The sequence below is a fragment of the Stegodyphus dumicola genome, chromosome X2 (assembly GCF_044657685.1).
Source record: "Stegodyphus dumicola isolate Sdum_Otavi_A_Nest chromosome X2, ASM4465768v1".
Classification (NCBI taxonomy): Eukaryota; Metazoa; Arthropoda; class Arachnida; order Araneae; family Eresidae; genus Stegodyphus; species Stegodyphus dumicola.
Genome location: NC_140781.1, coordinates 141,963,132 through 141,985,735, shown reverse-complemented (window position 1 = coordinate 141,985,735; position 22,604 = coordinate 141,963,132). Strand labels below are relative to the sequence as shown.

Here is a 22,604-nt window from a genome sequence, read left to right as displayed (position 1 = left end):
AAATTGGTTGTTGTTCTCTTGTCCATATTACATGGAACAATGGTTGCCAGAGCCTACTCCAAAGAGAGGTTGGACTTCTATTTTCCACCCCAGTTTTAGGGAGAGTTCCCAAGGGGGATCTCCCTCCCCTCTCCCCTTCCAATAATCCACACGAGAGGACTTTCGGCTCCCCGCATATTCAGAGTGTCGCCATGCCGCACCGACACTATACATTTACAAACATCCATGTCTTCTCCAGGATTCGAACTCGAGCCGTAGTAGGCTCCCCTAATCACTATGTAGTCTCGGCGACTTCAAAATTGGTTCAGTATCTCAAATGAGAGGAAAAGTTTGGCTTGACAGGGGATCGAACCCACAGTCTTCTTGATGAGTACGTTGACCTCCGACTTGTTTAAGCCGTTCTTTCATTTAACGTTCAGTTTCCTCTTTTTTTAATGGAGCTAGAGGCCATTATAAATCGATCGAAAACTAAAATTGATATGTTCTCGAATGTTATAAAATAAAATTTAAAAAAAGGAAGCTATACCGAAAAGAAGCACTCCAATGTAAAATATAAAATCTGGAGGCGAGACTTAAGCTGAATATATTTAAAATAAAATTCAGGAGTTCTTTAAGAAGAAATATACAGAATTGTAAAGCAATGTACAGAATTTTAAAGGAATATATAAAATGAAAAGAGCAGATTGATTTACAAATACAACAGTCTCATAAACATAAGAATCAACTTACAACTGAATAATTCACAAGCACACTCAAGCTCCTTGACCCGTATCTTTCCCATTCTAGGATAATTTACGCCGAATAAATTTGTGCAAAAAGATATAATACCCAGCGCTGCTTACTTGTCCACCGTTAAATTAAATGTATTTTTCTGTTTGTTTGTTTTTATTTCTAATTTCTCATAACAATCCAATTTTTTAAAGTATTGTCAATGAAAAGTTCTTAAATTGTGTGATTTTATTTCACTCTCTCTTTATTAAATAACTAATCTAAGAGATGAATTTCTATGTTAGGAAACCTTTTACCGCAGTCGAAATTAACTGTTTTCCTACTGAAATATCAAACTGGAATACATATGTATATTTATACAGAAAGCTGTTGTCCTAAAACGTAAAATATCCCAAAAATTTTCCATTTATTACCTTTTTATTTCTTTTCAATAAACTATGAAATCTTTTCCCTTTCTGTGTTTTTTGGAAATTGACCTTGGAAACTCATAACACGGAGTAAGAAATTAGGTACGAAGACGGCTATCAAATCTCTGGAAAAAAATGTTTGATGCTACAGAATACAGTAAGACTTTCTTTCGAATTAATTCCAGTAAATTTTCTGCAACCAAAAATAAATAAGCGCAGCAATTTATACTACTGCAAAGAAAAGTATTTTTCAAGTAGATAAAAATTTCCATGCTGATTGATAAGATTGCGGAAAGTATCTGAAAGAATTTGATCAAATATGTTAAAATTCAGATATTCCCAAAAAATTACTTTCTTGACTATTTCTGAATGGTCTGATTTTGGTAAAGAAAGCTTGTGCCATTGTCTTTAGAGAAACAGCTTCATTTGATCAAAAACTAAATTCACATAAAATTTCAAAGTGCTTAAATATTTTTCTTTTACTTTCTAAAGATGCTGAGATATTCAATAAACCTATGCTACTTTTCCTTGGCCCATGGAGTTCGGGGAAGACAACTATTATTAACTATCTTCTTGGCATCGAAAGAACCCCTATAGCTCTGAAAACAGGTAACTATGCAATTTATGATAAATATGATTATTTTAGAAGCTCTTGGTTAAATATTTTATCTTACCCGTTCTATTTTCCATAGACACGTATCATCCATGCAATACAATATAACTTATTTACGGTATTCAAATGCAGACTTTGTTTGAGAATTCTATGAATATAAGAAAAATAATTAAATAAGCAAAGCACTTTCCACTGCTCCACCGAAGCCAAGTATGGCTGTACGCTGATGCATACATAAAACTTTTGAGTACCACATGCGTCTGTGGTACCTGCGCCTTTCACGCTTGGTCGGAATGTTCTTCAGTGATGATTCGTGAATCGCAGTTGGCACTGAGCATCAATGACCTAGTTTGTGTATCTAGAAGCAATACCAGTCACTGCGCAGAGATGGTAGTAATTAATAGGTTCATGAAGTCAGGTAAAAAATTACTAAAGAATGCTGTATGTATCCAACGCGAAACTATTAATTGTCAAAATTTAGTCAGAATATCTTAGTAACAGGCACTGAAAATTAATGCAACTTAATAAACCAGTTCTCTAATATATACATTGGCCAATGAATTAGAAACCTTTCAGATTTTCATTTGAATGCCTGCTAGGGATGAAGTATGTATGCAAATTTTTATAACGTTGGTTACGCGTGGTTAGAATGCTAGTATAAGTAAGGTGTAAGAATGCTTTTCACGATGACTGAAATAAAATGAGAAAAACGACACATCTTTCACGATTTGAAAAAGGGCTCATTGTTAGTGCCCCTTCAGCAGGAGCCTCGATTTCGAAGACAGCAGATCTCACTGGGATCTCAAAGCAGCCATATCAAAGTTTTTCAAAAGCTGCAATCAGAACCCAGAGTCCTTCTCTAGAAGACGTAACTGCGGTTCTAGAAGAGTTTTAAAAGAGAGTGGTCGGCGTCGTCTCTAACGAATTGTACGGTAGAATAGGGACTCGACTGTCCTTCACCTGACACAAATCGTCAACCAAGGCTCTTCCCAACAGATTTCAGCTAGAACCATGTGAAGAGAATTGCAGATGATAGGAATGCATAGCCGGGTGCCTGTGGAAAAAAACCACTCATTTCTGCCTGACATTTGCAAGAATTCTTTTGAAATGGTGTCGGGAAAGAAGACACTTGACATCTGAGGATTGGAAAGGGTGATGTGGTCGGATGAATCACGCTACACCTTATTTTGTTCTGATGGAAGACATCAAATTTGGGGAGAATCCCATGAGACCATGAATCCATCTTGCCTTACTCGCACTGTGCAAGGGTCTGGTGGTTGTATCATGATATGGGGATGTTCAGATGGCATGGAAATGGGGCCCTGATCATCCTCGAGGGTAAACAAACAACCATGAGATACCTAGATATACTGGTAGATGTTGTATTTTTACACTGATGGCGATGGATACTTCATGGACGATATTGCAACTACACATCGTGCCAAAAGTGTTCAAAATTGATTCATTGAACATGAATCTGACTTCCAATAACCTTCCTTGGCCACCGCATAGCCTGGATCTAAACCGCATAGAAAATGTTTGGAATATGGTGGAAAGACGCATCCGACAGCACTCTCCTCTTCCATCTAATTTACAAGATCTAAAAAGCTGCATAGCCAATGCATAATATCCTCTGGATATCAATGTACTCCAGAAGCATGTAGACACGATGCCCAAACGAATCAGAGCAGGTATCCGTGCAAACGTTGGTCCAATAAAATATTGATCTTGGGTTTCTAATTTATTGGCCAGTGTGTGTAGTTCCATTAATTTTGAATGCAAAGGTATAGAACTTGTTGTATTTAACTTTTTAAAGCTTAATGAACATTTTATAGAATTGCACTTGAGTTGGTAACGCTACTTTACTTTTTACTACTTTAGTCTTACTACTTTATAACCCAAACAGACGTGAAGCGAATTATCGCTATGTCTGAGATAAACAACCAAATCTTAACAAAGTTGTAAACGGCCTTTTTATTTAAACAGAACTTGTAACATAAAAGCAAACTCTTGAGCTGCAATAACTATAACTCAAAAGAATTCAAATAAAGAGAACAGTAAATTTAAATTAAACATTGAATACTACCCAAAGAGTACACAATTAAATACTTAACTAGAAGCTGGCTCAATAGGTTTGCCGGCGCTTCTGATTTAAAGAGTTGGCAGTGAGAGACCGCAAAGCCGAATAATTACAACACTTATTGCAGGCAGAAACTAACCACGTAGTGCAAAAGTGCCAGAAACACTCCCTCTTTCAAATCCAAAAACCTCACAACCGATTTGCATTCTGGTGAGGAATACGGAAAGGAAGAAGTTACAGTAAAGACCGAAATTATAATAATTGGGTTTTTTTTTTTAACCTTACGACTTTACTAAGCAGGCATTTTTCTATACAAAGACCATATAAAAGTATAGATTTTGTATTTTCAAAGTGATTATTATCAGAGTGCTGAAACTGTTTTCAAACATTCTGTAGCTTATTTTGAAAAATTTCGTAATTGCGAAATATATGTTTAAGAACAAATTTTTAATGAAAATAAAGCTTACAGCTTCCTGCTTGGACCCGTATATATATATATATATATATAAGAAAAGATGAAACCACTTTATTATAAACTATTTGTGAACCATTTGTTATAGTAGAGAAGTCATTCGTTAACAGAAGAATTTACAAATGTTTTAAATGTGAACTACCTTTCAAGATACATATATCCACATAGGAAGAAGGTTCTTGACATGCACATTGCAGCAAGTAACAAAAATGATTTCATGTTATGCACTCTAATTTATTTTTCTTTTCTGTGACTTTATATCAAGAAAATATCTGCGATCCTACCTCAAGATCTGCCAGAGTTGTGAGAGCAAACGGAGGCTTCCCTGAAAGCATACGTAAGGAGATGATGGCAGCATGTATGACAAGAGTTCAAATATGCCAGAAATAGGTATAAACCGGTCGTACCTTTCGCACTTTTAACCCTGTTGATATGTTCCCTGTCTGTAAATAACCAGTAGAGTCATCAGGTTTATTTGGGAACAGGAAGCAAGAAAAATCAGCAGTGGGTCTCGAACTCCTGACTTTTCCATAGTTAGCCGGACATGCTGTCCAATTACAACACGAAGGCACGTCGTAAAAAAGCAGAAAAAAATCCATCTATTTTCTTTCATTTAGAAAGAAGCGACCCAGGAGCCAAATCCAGCTGGTGACAAAATATAGTCCACCACATTTTAGTTGTGCACCACTTGTAGACTCATTAGATATGTAGTAGCAGAAAACATGAAAAATATGCAATGCCTTTGCCGGAAATTGAACTCCGCTTTTTCCGATTGCTAGTCAGACGTGCTTCCGCGAAGGGACGAGGTAAAAAAGCAGAAAAATCCTTTATATTCTTCCCCACTTAAAGGACAACTGGGGAGGTAGGGAACCAGTCGTCATATCCTAGTGGAGACGAATTATCATCCACTGCATTTTTAGTTCGGACGCCCCTTGTAGAGTCGTTATGTTTACTTCGGACATGGAAACATACAAAAATCATAGATGCCGTCACCCGAACTCGAACGCTGTACCTTCCAATTTCTACCCGGGCGTGCTTGACAATTACAGCGCGAAGGCATGCGGTAAGAAAGGAGAAAAATTCCAACTGAGTAGAGCTAGTATTTTTGAAAAACTTATTTTTCAGCTAAAAATCGCCTTGCGAAAGTAGTCTTTCGTGTTTCCCGTAACTTATTAGTTCCAGTAACTTAATAAAATTATCGCCACACGTTTGAAAATTATTTTTGATATCTAAGTGCTAAAAATTTCGTTTAATATCCTAAAAATTAATTTTAGGCACCGGTATCACGGACGTGGACTTCACGTTGATCACTTACGGTGACCAAAGGCAAGTTGTTAGTGGAACAGAGTTGGCTGCTGATTGGAGATATGCTGGAGTGCAAAAATTTGGACAAGGGTTCCTTGATCACTTTCGAAGCATTCATATACCACACACTCTCTTAAAGAAGGTAAAATAATTTTTTAGCCTTCTATTTTTAAAATGTTTTTAATATTCTAAAATTAACGCTAGTGATATCAGTGAGATATGATGCAGTTATTAAAAAGCTTCTATGCAAGAAATTCTACTGATAATATTTTTCTTATGTTACTACTCGTACATGCAGTGCATTTAAATTTGCATTTCAGTTGTAAAATTTAATGATTTTAGTTGCTTAAATATACAGTAGTACCTCCTGCCGGATCAGATACTTTGTCTCTTCTTCAGAGGGCACATACTAAAATTATGTAATTTAATTAGAAATTCAGCTTCTATCAAGCTTTAAATAAATTATATATAATTAAGTAACAGAGGTATTTATTTAAATTTGAAATAACTGAAAATGAAAATTCTTAATTAAAAAAGTTTAATTATTTCAAAAATGTATGAAATGCACAATAGAGTTTTGTACTTACATAAATTTATTGAAATAATACGTTACATGGATATGTTTGAAAGTCTTTGAATCACAAGCACTTTTTTTCATGTGGATATTAAAGTCACTGATGATCTTAAGTCCTATACTGTCACCAAAAGTAATCATGAATTGTTTTAATTGCGAGATGTATTTTAAGTATAGATTTTTTATGTCACACTCTTCATCTAGCTTTTCATCTGTATAGTTTTTTTATGTCACGCTTTTCATCTGGCTTTCTTCGTCTTCCTCATTGCTTTCTAAGCTATTTTTATTAAGACTCACATCATCAACTGCAGTTGAAATAAAAGATTTTATGTCGTCATTGGTGTCTTCAGTATACAAGTGTTCATCCATTTCTAAATACTCTTGTATTTGAACACTGCCATTGATTTTGACAAGTTCAAACAATTCATTTTCATCAGTAGTATTTTCGCTGAAGGCACTCGAAATTGGAATTTCGTCAGCTTTCTTCAAACAGTACTGAACACAACTTTGTGATTCGGATTTAGCAGACTTTATTATGCACTTAATGGCGTTCAATACATTAACACGTTTTACAAGCTGATCGCTGATTCTGCAAGCAACTTGACAAAGAACATGCCATAAAAACAGTTTTCGGTAATGAACCTTGAAGCTTCTAATTACAACTTGGTCCAACGGCTACAATACTGATGTAGCATTAAGTGGAAAAAAACAGTAATTTCACAGATTTCAGTTTTACATTTGAAGGGTAAGCTGGCGAATTGTCAAGAAATAGCAGAATCTTCCTTTTTTTTTTTTTTTTTTTTTTTTTTTGGGCACATTGATTTATTAAGAACAGTGAACCATTCTAACATTATGCTTTGCGTCATCCATAATTTTTTATTCTGATACCGATGGTAAAATGATCCAGTTTCATCTGCATAGTAGATTTTCTTAGCCTCATATCCTTCACAAATTTCATTTAGCTTTTTTTATCTAATCTGTTACATGCTGCACATCTACTGACTTTTCTTCACCACAAATAGTCTTTAAAAGTAATGTTAGGTCTTTGCTTAAATTTTTCTAGCCAACCATTTGATGCTCTGAAGTTATGTAGTCCCAGACTTTCTGCAACTTATTTTGCCTTTTCTTGGAATAATACTCCACTTATAGGAATATTGTTTGCTCTTACAAAACAAATCCAGTCAAAACACTGATGTATCAATTTCACATGCTTCAGTTTCTATACGTTTTACAGCATTGAAATGTCCAAAGTAACCCATAGTAGTTTTATTTCATCTCTACCATTTAGTGCGTGACTTACTTGGTTTGCACTTACTTCAAATTTCTGCCCTAAATCCCTCAAACTAAGCTTTTGAGTTTCTGAATTATATGAACTTTTTGTTTTAATTTTAATCTTTTCCTATTTGAAGCCATGCTAAGTAACTTATGTAACAAATAATACACAGATGCAAAACTATTCTTTTCCTCCCCAGCTCTAGCAAGAACTAAGATCACTCTATTCACATTGCGAGATCCCTTTGTCTAGGCAGATAATCCAGTCATCTCATGACATTTTCTTTCCCATTAGTCCTCTCTTGTATTGGATTACAACTAGCGGTAAGACAACCCAAGATACTTGCTTTCTCCCCCCCCTGAGAACTGTAGCAAGAATAACTGGATTTTGAATTCTATGGATGTGATAACCTTTTGATAGCACCACATTTCGCTTTTTCACAATGGTCCCCTTTTTCTAACTGAAAAGCAGTTTTCAAAAGAGAGGGAGAACCTTTTCATTTTATTTTTCCCTTGACAGGAAAATATCTTTCTCTGAGCAGAAATTTGCTTTAAACCTCAAAAGATTACTAAAGAGAATTTCTATTTTTATTTATTTCTGTAATTCTATCTTATTTTTTAAACCTATTTTCAGTGTCCCTTAATAACAGGGAAACACGTTCGAGTTCCTATTCAAAGGGACCAGAGAAAGATAACTGTCACTTAGATAGAGGTGTTTATTTGTTTGGAAGGGTTCCTTACAGGAGGTTCCACTGTAGCTGAAATAAATTAAATACTGTTTTACGCGTTTTACAACCTGAAAACTGTACCATCTCTTAATATATATAATTATAATGCGACTTTAAATTACAGTCAGTCAATTAATATGATCTCATTTGAACAAGCTGCTTTATGAAGTAAAATTTTGATTGTTTCTTAATGTTTGTAAGAGTTTTGATTTTTTGTGCCGAAAATGTCTTGTCATCGCTCTTTATTTTTTATCGCTTTGATCTCGAAAAGGTAGCCCCAACTTGCCGCAGAACCATAGTAATGCAAAAGATTAATAAATAAACTGTAAAAATATTTAATAAAAAAGTTCATAAATAAATCCATGAAGTCATATTAGGACTCAGTGTTTGTAAATAAATCAGAAAAAATCTTTAAAGCTATTCTGCAACATTCTTAGCTTATTAGAATTAAGGCTAATAAATTTATATCCAGAATTTGACATCATTTACAAAAGAAGTTATAATTGACACAACTTCCAAAATTCAACTTCAATATTCATTTAAGCCCACCAGCGGCCGAGCGGTAAAGTCGCTGAACACTGGTAGTTCGGTCCGAGGTTCGAATCCCGCGAACGGGTTGGCTGCATGGGTGTTTTCGTGGTTTTCCCCATGTGTAACGTGTATACGAGCCAGTTTCCCTTAGAAAGTCCTCCACGAAGGCATCCCTCCCCTTAGGCAGATAGCCCTAGTGAGCTTTGCCATAATTAAATACACACACACTATCAATACACACAATATTCATTTAAGTAAATTTGAGAGGGATTTAAATGAATTTTCAGAATGTGAATTTAAATGAATTATTATTATTATTGTTATTATTATTATTATTATTATTATTATTTTCAGTTTCAGCAAATAGTAACTTTCGTAATATTAATATAAAATTAGCAGATAAGAATATCACATAAAATTTTAATGATGTTATGCTTTGGCAGTACTTCAATTTTATGAAGAGAGGTAATTTATTTGTAATGAAGAGAAAAATTCAGTTGAATTGAATTATTTCATGCATAGTAACAACTGCGCTTGAAACATGACACAGGCACGTGATTAATCAGATTAAAACAAAAGAAATCATATTACAACCTTAAGTTCTAAATCTGTAGCAATACTTTTAATCCAATTATTTTTATCAGTCTGAATTTTATAAATTCTCGATTAAAATTAATTTAAAATTTCTTTTTCATTAACATCAGTCTATTAAAAGTTTGGTTCAAAGACACTGCACCACTCAAATAAACTCATACAACAATTTTAATCTATTAATTTTACATCCAGCAACCAGGGTAATTGAGGGTAAACTGTAACAGCTCCTAAAACGCAGATTAAAAAAAAAAGTCTTTTAATGTGTGGCGGCGGCGAGACCATGGTGATTTATGGCTCGCAGCTGTTCGACGCTTTGGTGTTTTTAGCGGAGGCTTGCTCGTGGAATATCTAAGGGTCGAATCCTAAGTACGGTACGAGATGCCGCGTTAGCTTAAGGGACAGAACTTGAGATCGTGACATGGAAACGGAATCTCCTACCGTTAGGCAAAAGAGCTGCTGTGAGCTAGATACAAGAATTCCGACTCTTTCAAATTTGCGAGCGTTGAGCAGTTCCGCGGACGCCTGAAAAGACCTTGTAGAGTTGCTGTTCCATCTAGGAACTGAAGTTAAAGGCCAATTTACACTTGTCCGAGCCACCCGCAGCGAGCCCCTTCTCTACGACTACTTTGACAATGTAAACGCTCACTTTGTCCGAATAGAAGCGTAGGGGAGATGAGTCAGCGAGTCCGTTTCTACTTTGAACCAGTTGAAAAATCTATTCCGGCAGTAACTCCGAACAGTATTCGCAGAGACGTTCGTGCCCATTGCCGAAATAGAGCGATAATCTATAATAACTATTACATTTTTTATGCATATGCATCTTGTGAAGTATTATGGGATATTTCACTACCTGAATATTACGACCATTGTTTCCTAATACCTAAATATAACGTAGATATAACTACTGATCAGAATGAATTTAGGTTTTTGATATTGTAGAAAAACATAGGAGAAAATTAAGTTAGGGTATTAGATTCAAAATATTTATTAGAAACATATTTATTTCTGAATTTTCTTTAATCAAAAAGCAATTAAATTACATGTTATTCAACTACCCAATAAAATACAGTTTTCAATTAAAAAAAATAAGTGAAAGGGCAAACATTTATTTATTTTATTTTGTTAATATAAATTTCGAAAAACTAGTTTCTACTCATGGCCAATTACTTCTAATAAAACATAATCTAAAATTTTGAAATTTTGTTTTGTAGACTTTCCTTTTTATTTGAACCACAAATTAGATTTTATTTATAAACGATCAGTCGGAATTATTAAAATAAAATCGCCAACAGAAGGCATATGAAGCTATTATTAACATGTTAAAATTTAAGGATGTTGGAGAGCTCAAGCAAAAGATTAGTAATTTTCGCTCAGTCTCATACACAGAAAATGGTCTCGAACACTTTTGTAATAAATATACTGATTGTGCATTTTGGCACTCTAAATATTTCAAAGAACTGTAGGAGTCACTCGTCGCCAGAAACCGAAACGCTATCTGCCTTTAAATTTTGCTGGCAGAGCATCTGGAAAGAACTTTTTTTTTTTTAATAAGTGGAGTGACCATTTCCAATAAAGTTTCAAATTATCCTTCACCCATTCTGATGAAGTTTCTGTAAATTTGGATATCCTCGCTCCGAAGTTCATTTAAAAGCTGAATTAATGCTCCAGATTCATCACGGCGAGATACGCAGTCACGTTTTGATTTCCTTTCCTTCGTTTTTTTTTTTTTTTTTTTCCTGTGCTCACTAGAGCAGAAATTAATTCATTGGAAACTACTTGGCAAACTTCAAGCACAGCAACTTGCACGTCATTACCTATTTTGAAAACAAACGGAGACGAGTTGTCAGTCCGCTCTGATTGGTATAAGCAATCTATCAGAGTGCAGATCCGTACAGGTTCGAGACGCTCGGACAAGGGGCTCGCCGAATGTCACTCGGGGCTCACTCGAAGAAGTATAAACCGGCCTTAAGTCCTGCAGACCTTACTAGATAAGACAACAAATTATCGTCGCGCCTTAAATTGTCACAAAATATTGAAGAATGTTTAAAATGCATTTTTTTTTTTTTTAATTTTAGTCGAATGTTTAACATGAAAGCCACAACTTGTGCTACAGACAAACCATCACTTGCGGCTATTCAAATTAAGCAGTAACAGGCAGTTAAATTCAAACGCGGGTCTAACATAGTCTAAGACAATCAATAGAATAAAAAGCAAGTTTGCTCAGTTATTTTACCAACACGTAATTTCAAAGCAATCGGCTGGCGAAAATGCCAAAGCCGGAATATCACATTCAAATAGACCTGCGAAAAACTAGCAGTAGACTCGAGTGCCAGAAGCTTTGTGCTTCTAAGGCTAAAAATCCTCAACCTAATTATAGTCAAAGCTAATTTGCATTCTGGTGAGGAATATGGAAAGAAGAAGTTATAGTAAAGATCAAAATTCTAATAACTGTTTAGTTAACATGAGATATGTTACAGACGCATTATTGAAAAATCAATTCTCAAAATGCTCTCTAGAGATCGAACGTGCGAGCAATTTTAATGGCCTTTTCCATATTATAAAAAAATGCCTTTTTATCATTTTTGGGCGAAAAGAATAATTCATATATTTCTGAGTGCAGCGGTATTCTTCCCTTGTAGTTCATACTGCCACACGAAAATCTAAAACCAATTGAGACTTGTCCACTTGCACAGTGTTTGAGTAACAACATTTAAACATAGCTAAATTCTGTATTAACAGCTTTCTCAGTAAAACATAAAATAATTTAACATCTTTTTTCAAAACTAATTTAAAGATTGTTTAACGAAACCAACTTATACCATTATCCCAAAGCCCCCACGGAAAGCCAGGGGTTAAGAGAGCTAAATACTGGGCCTTCGACCCGGGTCCGATCCGAAGCGAACAAACTGGCTACACGGTTAGTTTTCGTAGTTTTCCCCCATGTGTAACGTGAATATGAGCCAGTTTCCCATTGAAAATCTTCCACGAAATTTATCCCTCTTCTCAGACAGATAGTTCTCCTATGCTTTGCAATACTCAAATAACCTAAGTTAACCTAAGCATTATCCCAAACTTCTGAGTTCTCACATTTCTCGGTGCTATTAAAATTGCCGGTATAAAGGAATTTCTTGATCTGAGCTCTGTGAAATGTCGTATAGACAACAATACGCATTTGCTTTTGTGAAATATTGTACACAAAAAGTATATATCCCAGAATAAAATTTTGTAATATTGTATTACGTTGCAGAAAATGTAGTATATCATGTACCACAGATAAAATTATTGGTATAAAATTACCATCTTCTAATCCAAGTGATATCAAATATTCTTGTCCTTTTGTGTTTTCTATGAGAAGAAATATACTTTGCAATGCAATTTTCCCTACTCGCTTACAAAAGCAGTAGTCATGAAGACTACTAATATATCGAAATGTTTAAGGAAACGATCAGTGGTCATGTTGTTGTGACATAAGGTATTTTTGGAAGCAGTCAAAATGAAAAATGAGCAACGTCTTCGCCGGGAATCGAACCATGAACCTCTGGAATACGCGCCCAGTGTGCAGAGCATCACACCACGAAGGCATGCCAAGAAGGCGGGAGAAATACCTTATAATGTGAGCAAGATTACTGAAACCTGATAGCTTGACGGCTAATTGCATGGGCGTTGTTAAATTTTATTTTTTATTTTTTCATTTTTTAACGTAATTACGAGCCAGTTTACCTTAGAAAGTCCTCCAAGAGTATGTTTCTAACCCTTAGACAGCTAGTTCTTGCCTGCTTTACCGTGATTTATTAAATAAACAGCATTAAGTTCTCGGGAAAGATCTCCCACTTGCGTACTAGATTTAACTAGACACTTACACCATTAAAGCACACATAAGAAAACGGTATAATTCCTTATAATGTGAAAATTAAGACTACAATATTAATCTCAAAATTCGAAAATAAAATATACATACAATGCTAAACAGTTAGAAAACAGCTCCAAAAGAAAAAAAGCAATATTATACTTAAGCTTTCGTTTTACGAAGCGTATTCGTATTACTTAAGCTTAAGTATTAAATTAAATAAGTATCATTTTAACCAATGCGAACCGAAAAATCTAAAAATGTATGATTTTGCAAAAATTTGCACCATTTTACTATAAGGCATCATTTTCAATGCCTGATACCAATACATTCACGGTAAGAAAATTTCGTGCTGCTGATCTAACTGAATTAATAATACGAAATATTTCATATGTATTCCAAAAAGCTTCTCTTCTGCTTCTTCCTAATTATTTAAATTCGTCTGAATGCAATATTATTGGGTAACGGAATTTTCCTATTACAGATGCAAAGTTTTTCTCTTCTCAACATCTTTTATATTAAGCCTGTAACACGTTCTTCGCAAACGATGCGTAGTTCATGAACTTTCTAAGGGAGCATGAGATTTCATAAAATGCTGTTATGTATTTTTGATCAATCAGTGTTACACTTTTCTAAAGACTGCTTTTATTTATCCGAGACATCCAAAAGCCTTAAAATGCATTATGAATGTAGAATGAATTTTAAACAGAATTTTTTTGCGCACATGCCTTTAAGCGTGGAAATTATTATAAATTATTATTTGTAATAGAAGAAATTATATTAATATACTCTCATTGACACAAAAAAGAAAGCGTTGCTCCCAGGAGAAAGTGTTGCAATGAAATATGTGAAAAATGTTAAAAACAACAGCAACAAATTATTAAAAAAAATAGTGTTATGATAAATACTTATCTCACAGTTTTTAAAAATGTTATAACTCTCAATAGTAGGTTAGGCTGCTATTATTTCTAATGCATTCTATCACACGTTGCGGCATGGAAACTTAGAGGTTCCTGATGTAATCCTGCGTTAGCTTATCCCATATAGATCAGATTTTGTCTTGTTGTTCTCACGTCTTTGTAGCGGTCGAACCTTGACATAAAGGCTTACAGCTCCAACAGATGATACGTCTGGCGATTCGGATGACCACGGCAGAGTGTCTATGATTGCTAGGCAAGCTCTAGATAGGTCAGTAGTATCAGGACAAACTTTACAGTGTATGAATAAAGTCTGAAGAAATTGCCAAACGGCAGGGCAACTGACAGAAGAATCTCATCATCGTAACATTGAGATGACAAATTTCACGTGATGAAGGCCAGCGGTGGTCCAGCACTTATGAAATCTCACCCCATACAATAAAACTCATCCTTCTGGACATATCCTCATGATAAGGCGTTTATCTTAGAGCTGAATATATTGCTTATACACGCGTAAACGAACACAAAATCAAGACTCATCACCAAAGACTACCCGCTATCATTCAGCATGGTTCCATTATGCTGTCTCTGAGAACCAATGCAGTCAGTGGCGAATCTGCTGTGGTATCACGGGCAGTCTTCGTAACGGTCTGCATTTCTACAATCTAGAGGCAAGTAGCGTATGCTCACAGGATGCTGCAAGGAGATTATTGCTTACTCAATGTCCGCAATCATGGCAAATGACGCGATTCAGCATGTCACGTAATCCTTTTGTCTTTCCTCATTGCTGTCTGTGAAGAAATGTTATGAGCGCGCGCCTACCTGAATCAAATACCGTGTGCATCAGTAAGACCCGATAGCGCACGGTATGACGAAATGATCATCCGCTTCCATACAGTCCTATACGTCCCTTCTGAAAGACATCTAAATTAATCTCGAATTCATCTGAAAGGTATAGTACACCTTAAAACGACGATTTCAGCACAATGATATTAGTCTAAATAAAAATCATGCCCTTAGGAAAAAACCTTCCGTACTGCAGCAAGTACGGCGGTAAGCCTTTCCTTTGCTGACACCATATGAAAGAATGCTTGTAAACTTGAATTATTTACAAATGTTATAGAGACATTACTTCATGCTTTGTTTCATTGAAGCACATAGCATCCTTATAAGTTATTTTTTTATGTCTGTAAAACTTGTCATTTGGTAATGACTCAGTTTTCGCTAGAACGATTCATTTATGAAACCATTCAAGAGCTAGCTTCCCAAGGAAAGGAGCTTTCATGCAAAATTTCTTCAGGTTTACGTGTTTGTTTCAAAATGGCAAACTATCAAAAGCCGCTCTTGGAGAGTCGAGCCATGAATTTAGCAGTCTTTATCTATTTAACCACTTCTGTATACATTATAATTTCTCAAAAACTACAATGTATTTATAATATGTTCGAGACAAAAAGTTCGAGATTTTTCTACGTTAAGTAACGTTACTAGAAAAGGGCAACTAAAACTAATATTAACCAATTATAGCTTGTCACTAGAATCGCACCTACTTTGATATAAATACCTCTGGCGAGCTAGTTACGTCATTATTATTCTGCTAGCTTCTACCTTGCTAATATCTCCTCGATTCGCTTCTGTAAAATGCCTGCGTCTTTCCTTTTTTTAGAAAAAATGTGTATAAGAATTTATCATATTTCATTATGATTGAATCATAGAATCATATAAATGTATTGGATTTCATTATGACTGGATAAATATCTATTGAGATGATTTTATAGGCGTGGAAATAAAGACTAAATTTGTCAAGTTAACGTTTTGTTAGCTTCACTAATTTCCGATCAATAGCGATAATTACTTGTTTTTAATTTTTAGTTTCTTTTTCAAAGTTTGAAATTTTGCTATTCATGATTTAAATTCAAGTCCCCGTAAAACGTTTTTTCATAATTTACGTTCAAGTTACTTTAAAACACAATTTTCGGAATTAAAGTTCCTACATACGGGTTCCCTCTTTTTTGATACTTCTACTAAATGTATATTAAGACATAATATAATCAATATATATATAATATTTAAATAAAACTTATATCACGAAAGATGGGCAAACCTATAACAGGTCTCAGAATTAAAACAAAAACACAAGTATTTAAAAACTGAAGCAAGAACAATTCAATAAAATTAATAAAACTGATAAAAAATATTTTTGAAAAATTTTTAAAAATTCCTTGGTCTTTTTCAAGGATTCAACCCAAGAATTTTCAATAGAGACCCGTTTCTGAGTTATATTAAGACATTTCTTAGTAATGAAAATATTTAAAAATTTTTTTAATTAAAAGGCCAGCTAATGAAATTAAAAGAAAATGCTAATTAAGATAATTTAGTTAAAATAAATTGCTCTAAAAGCGTAACAAAGTAGTTTTTTTATTCTAATTAATCGTCAAGAAATAACCCGGTCCGAAGTGATCCCAAAATAAAGATTATAAACATCTTAAAACGATAAAACGATAATAAAAAGAATTTTGGAGTAAGAAGCGAGAATAAATCAAAAAAATTCTGTTATATAACTAATTAAATTTTGAGTAAGAAACCTGAATTATCATCGGGTAAATCGAAAGCCATGTGCTAAACATATAAATAAGTATAAAAAATAACAAAAAGTATAGGTTACCATTAGGTAAATTAAGAGCAATGGCCTAAACAAATATTAGTTAAATTTAATTAAAAATGATTACATATATAGGATATTAACAGCTATGATTTTGAATGTCTAAACGGAATTAATTTTAAATTTTAAGGATTCTATCATTTTTTATCTTCTTAAGATTTTAAATTACTTTTTAATGTTTTAATAATACTTTTGTTTTTACTTATTTGAGTTTGAAATTGAGGATGTCAGGGATATATCTTCTAAAGTGAGCATCCCGTTTATTCTTAGTGAGCAACTTTAATTTTAAAGATTATTTGCTATTTATTTTTTAACAGGATTCTTTCAGCTTAAATGAACTAATGTCTTTATTTTGATTGAGTATTATTTTGTGACTTATGATTTGGATATAGAAAAACATTTTATGCTTACTTGGAAGTAAGACGAAACACTCTCTTTTAATTTAGTTATTGTTAACTGAGGGTAGATTGGTTTATTCCCCTTGATAAGTCGATTAATCTGCGATCAATGACAATTTTTACTTTTAATTTTGATATTTTTGTGATTAAAAATTTTCTTAACAGGTTTTTATGTTTTTAAAGCAAAGGAGGTTTAGAAAATACTAATTTCAAATACTAATTAAAATACTGACTAAAAAAATTTGTTTTCCTAGTTCACGGTTTTAGATTGAATTTCTGTTCCTTCGAGATGGTATATGGAAAATTTTCTTATTATAAATTATTAGGAATTATTGGTTTATTACTTTACAGTTTTAGCGCAAGTCATAGGCCTTTTTAATTTACTTCTAATTTAATTTAGAATATATATATATATATATCATATATATTTGAGGGCACACCGGGGCAAGTTACGGTTTAATGATTAATTAGATTAAAAAATTTCTAAACAATTTACTGCGCTGCACTTAATAAATTTAATTTTAACTAAATTATCTTAATTGGCATTTCCTTTAAATGTCATTAATTGTTTTTTCTTTAAATTTTTTATTTATTTATTAATATATTTTCGTTACTAAAAATCCTCTGGTTGTAATTAGAAAACGTGTCTGTTGAAAATTCTGCGGCTGCTCCTAGGGAAAGACCTAGGAATATTCAACATTTATGTATATATATGTATATATATGTGTGTTCTTTAGTTTCAAAATCACAATTCATATTCAAACAAAACACATTTAATAAAACAGTAATACATCTATAAGACCGTTCATCTATTAATACAATATCTATATCATCTTACATCTATAAAACAACATCTTATATCTCTTCTCATAAAACAAAGTGGCGAGAGTTCTATGAATTTCACTCTTGCTAACAGCTAAAATTTAGACAGCGCGCGAGGAAAACTATTAAGGATTTAAAATTATGGATTTAAAATCCCACATTCGGCCTTCCTGCTATGCGTCGACCTCGACGACATTTCTACTCTTGTCATCATAAATCATTGGTCATCTTACATCATCGTTCTCTTCGGTAAAAGAACCATCACCATGAATAAGCCGAAACCTGAAAAGAAATACGAAGGGAGAGAGGAAGACTGTGTGCTAAGAACAATATTGAAAGGAAACATCTTAATTGTCCTTCATCTTTGCAACTATAATATCGTCAACAGTCCCTTCTACTTTTCAGAAAATTTCATATAAATCGAAAAATATCTTCAATCTTTAACATTTTTGGTAAACTTCATTGCATCTTAAAAATAGCATTAACTGAAATAAAAGTCATTATTAGGTGAAAAATCACAGTTCGATTATCAGTTCTGTCACGCCAGGTTTAAATGTCATAATCAGTATTATTTTATGCATCTTCTACTTAAGTCCATGGTTTTATGTATTCAGTGCATGCAGTTGTTTTAATGGGTCCTTCCTGATCTTCTTTTACAACGTCACAGGAGTCATTATTCTTTATTTTGACAATCTTAGACGAGCCTAAATACTTTGATTTTATCTTAAGGTTTGGTTTAAATTGCCTTCTTTTGATAGCTACTAAATCATTAATAACATATTCAAATAAAGCGGCGTTTTCAATATTACCTTTGGAACACAGATTTTTAATTACCAAAAAACATTCATAAAGGGATTCTTTTTCCTGCATTTTACGTTTTGATAATAATTCGTGTAACTGAGCAGAGTTATACTGAACACCATATTCATTCACTAATAAAGCCTTATCTGCATTTCACGAATTAATTTTCATTTCACTTTCAATAAATAATTTTGCTTTACCAGTTAAAGATCTTTTGGCGAATATCAATTTCTGCAATTCATTTAGTTTTAACAAATTAGATACATCCTCAAAGTTTTCAATAAATTTGTGAACCGAATTATACGGATTACCATCAAATTTAGAAATCAAGCTTTCAATATCATTAAAATTTATATACGCATTTGAAAACTGTGAAAATGGAAATTGAACTGATGACTTACTAATATTTCGTTTTAGCTCATGAACTTTATCAATAGCAGCAAAATAAGAGTCTTTGAAAATTCGAGCAGTTGATGCATCGATTTCACTATTAACAGAAATATTTCTTCTATCATCCAATATTGCTTCATATTCCTCTATTCGTTGTTTGTAATTTGATCCCACTTCTGACACCAATTTTGTGGGTTCTTTAGTTTCAAAATCACAATTCATATTCAAACAAAACACATTTAATAAAACATTAATACATCTATAAGACCGTTCATCTATTAATACAATATCTATATCATCTTACATCTATAAAACAACATCTTATATCTCTTCTCATAAAACAAAGTGGCGAGAGTTCTATCAATTTCACTCGTGCTAACAGCTAAAATTTAGACAGCGCGCGAAGAAAACTATTAAGGATTTAAAATTATGGATTTAAAATCCCACATATATATCAATTTTATTAATTATATTGAATTGATTTTGTTTCAGTTCTGAAAATTTGTGTTTTTGTTTTAATTTTGATTTGTGCTTTTCCTGTTAGAGATTTGCCGAACTTTCGAGATATAATTTTGATTTAATTATTATCTTTTTATTTGTTACTTGATATCACAACATACTGACTGGCTTTATTAATTTATATCATCTAAATTTGAAATTTCTCGAATTATACATACATATATTTGCAAAGAAGAGGAATGTTAAAAAGTTATTGCTAAAATGTACATTTGACACTGTACTTCTTGTGTAAAATAGTTACATCATATAGAAACAACTAATAAGTTATCGCATAAAAGCCCCTAAGGTCTCCCTTGTTCATATTATCTTTCTACTTTCATATATATACATATAAGTTTATCTATAAAAAGAATTATACCATAAAATTCGGAAACAGAAAAATGAAGAGAAATTATTATCCTTAGAGATACTAATGCTGAGAGAATATAAATAAAAAGGTTGGAATCATCGTTATCAAATTTTAAATGAAACTGCGGACAGAGAAATTCATGCGGGTTCTACATGCTGTGTCATACATAGAACCCGAAAGAAAATTGCAAGAAATATTAAGAAACTTAATTACTTAATTTATTAGAAGTTTAATTATTAATTAATTAAAAAGTCCTCTTTTCAAGAATTTCATACAACTTTATTCTGAATAACCTCTTATTTTGCATTTTTCTTTTAAAGGTGACTATAGTTGATACTCCTGGAATACTGGAGAATCGGAAAAATACTGAAAGAGGTTATCCTTTCAATGACGCTTTCCAATGGTTCATCGACCGTGCGGACGCTATTTATGTAGTTCTTGATCCTACAAAAGTCGACATTGGTGGTGAACTCGGATCTGTGATTGATCAACTTAAAGGACGGGACGTCCGCTTCATCCTCAATAAAGCAGACACTATCAGACGTAGTGATTTAATGCGTGTGGTCGGACAACTCTTTTGGAATTTATCTCCTTTGATGAGCAGCACTGAAGCTCCCATTATCTATGCCGTCTCTTTAACGACGAAACCCTTCCATCCGTCAGCGCCTGCTAAGTTTCTAGCAGACCAGGAGAAAAATTTTCTGTATGACATGAAAGATACACTGGACAAAAAAGTTGAAAACAGAATTTTATATGCCAGGAGGCACGCCGTGCGAGTTCGAAACCATGCCAAAATGGTGGACTGTTATTTAGCCACATATTACAGACATAAATCAATTTTCAGTAGTAAGAAAAATGTTGCAAAATTAATCACAGAGAATCCTCGAGAATATAACATATTTGATGGTATCGGCAGCATGACAAATGTAAGTCGCTATGATCTTCCTGACCCAGTCGCTTACAAGGAGTTTTTCAAGCTCCATTCTCTTTATGATTTCAAACCTCTAGCTTCAACATGCAGTTACTTCCGAGGTTGTCCAATGGATAAATTAGATGAAGCAATTGCTAAAGATATTCCTGAACTATTCGCAAAATATAAAAAAGCGAAGAGTAGTACCTTAGATGCATCAAAACAAGAAGGAAGGTGAGCTAAAATGTTTATAAGAAAGATTTAAAGACATCGTACTTAAATTAACGGAGAATTTTATAATGCTGAGTTTTCCTGAAGTACAAGCTTCAGCGCTAAAAGAAGTTATAAAACTGCGACTTGAATTTGAGTGATGGAAATTTTACTCTACCTTTTTGTTGAGAATTGAAATTAAACTGCAGAAAGAAACAAACAAGAAGCGAACTTTGGCAAAGGAGGAAAACAGCATGAAATACTATCCCTATTATTAGTTAAATTCGTAAGTGAAAACAAATGTATAATTTATTGAACCATATTGGCCTGCGCTTTTGAAAAACTTATATGAGTGAGTTTAGGGTTTTTGCTATTTTTATTTAATGATAGTATGCCAATAATATAAACAATTCAAGACATAAAAAATAATTCATGCAAAAATATGGAGAATTCAGTTAAATTGTTATTTTTTCATGTAGTCTCTGCAAGTATTATGTACAAAGAATAGATATGTGATAAAGAAAAAAAACTCATTTTCCGGTACAGACGTACTGGAAGTTAAACGCCATTAAGTTTCGTAACGACCTTTGAAATATCTGTGATTATTTGAAGACCAAATCCTTTTGTGTTCATGTGGTTGCAGGTTACGTGAAAGGAATACATTATCGATCGGTTTTATTTATTACAGCTCAGGAATGAAAAATGTCCATTATATCCCTCATAGAGATTTTAATTCATTAATTTCCAGATATAATCATTAAATTTTCACTTCATGTAACTGAGCAAGCAAAAAAAATATTAATCTTGTCAGTCAGTTTTTAAACAACATTGTCCATGTAGAAATAATTCCTTTATATGTGTATAAATAAAACATTATCTTCTCGGCTCTTTTTCAAATTATTGAGCATGACATATTTTAATATTTTCTAACAAGGAACGTTCTTCTTTGATAAGAACTTTAAAACTTGGAATGTTTTAAAATGCATTTACCATTACGATTTAAGTCACCTCTACTGACTCAAGAATGGTTAATAGTGATGCAAATAAGGTTTCTGCCCAACAGGCAGAAGTATGAGGGTTGATAGTTGAAAGTGATAGTTTTCTATTATCATCCCAGTCGTAAGTTTCTCACTAGGCTCTGTATTTTAAAATATTTGTTCGAGGAATTCACAAAAATAGTTTATAACCAATAACTGTTTATTTTCCTGAATTTCTCGTCATTTAATAGTTTCCTGAATATGTTTTCATTAAATGCATTAAAATGATAAACTTTTCTAAGCTCTGCAGTTTAGATGTACTTCATATGCAAAATACAATATCATAACTGACTGTCCCAAAAAGGGTGCTTTAATGCAGTTAAACGTCGTTGGAAATAATAATTTAATACCTATTTCTTTAACATTTTAACAGCAGTGCGAGAAGTTACTGCGTAACTCTGGACTTTGAGTTTTGTAATTGGGCGCACTAGAATGCGTCA

General features: G+C 33.2%; 1 protein-coding gene across 1 annotated transcript in view; it reads left to right on the top strand.

Annotated features, from left to right (window-relative positions):
• LOC118189519 (uncharacterized) overlaps nt 1-22,013 on the top strand; it is a 112,017-nt gene extending 90,004 nt beyond the window's left edge. Inside the window, exons 5-7 of the mRNA XM_035360145.2 lie at nt 1,629-1,745; nt 5,576-5,748; nt 20,328-22,013. Coding sequence (XP_035216036.1) covers nt 1,629-1,745; nt 5,576-5,748; nt 20,328-21,155 — 1,118 coding nt within the window. The 3' untranslated portion in view covers nt 21,156-22,013. The remainder of the gene's footprint in view (nt 1-1,628; nt 1,746-5,575; nt 5,749-20,327) is intronic.
• Nucleotides 22,014-22,604: the final 591 nt, after the last annotated feature.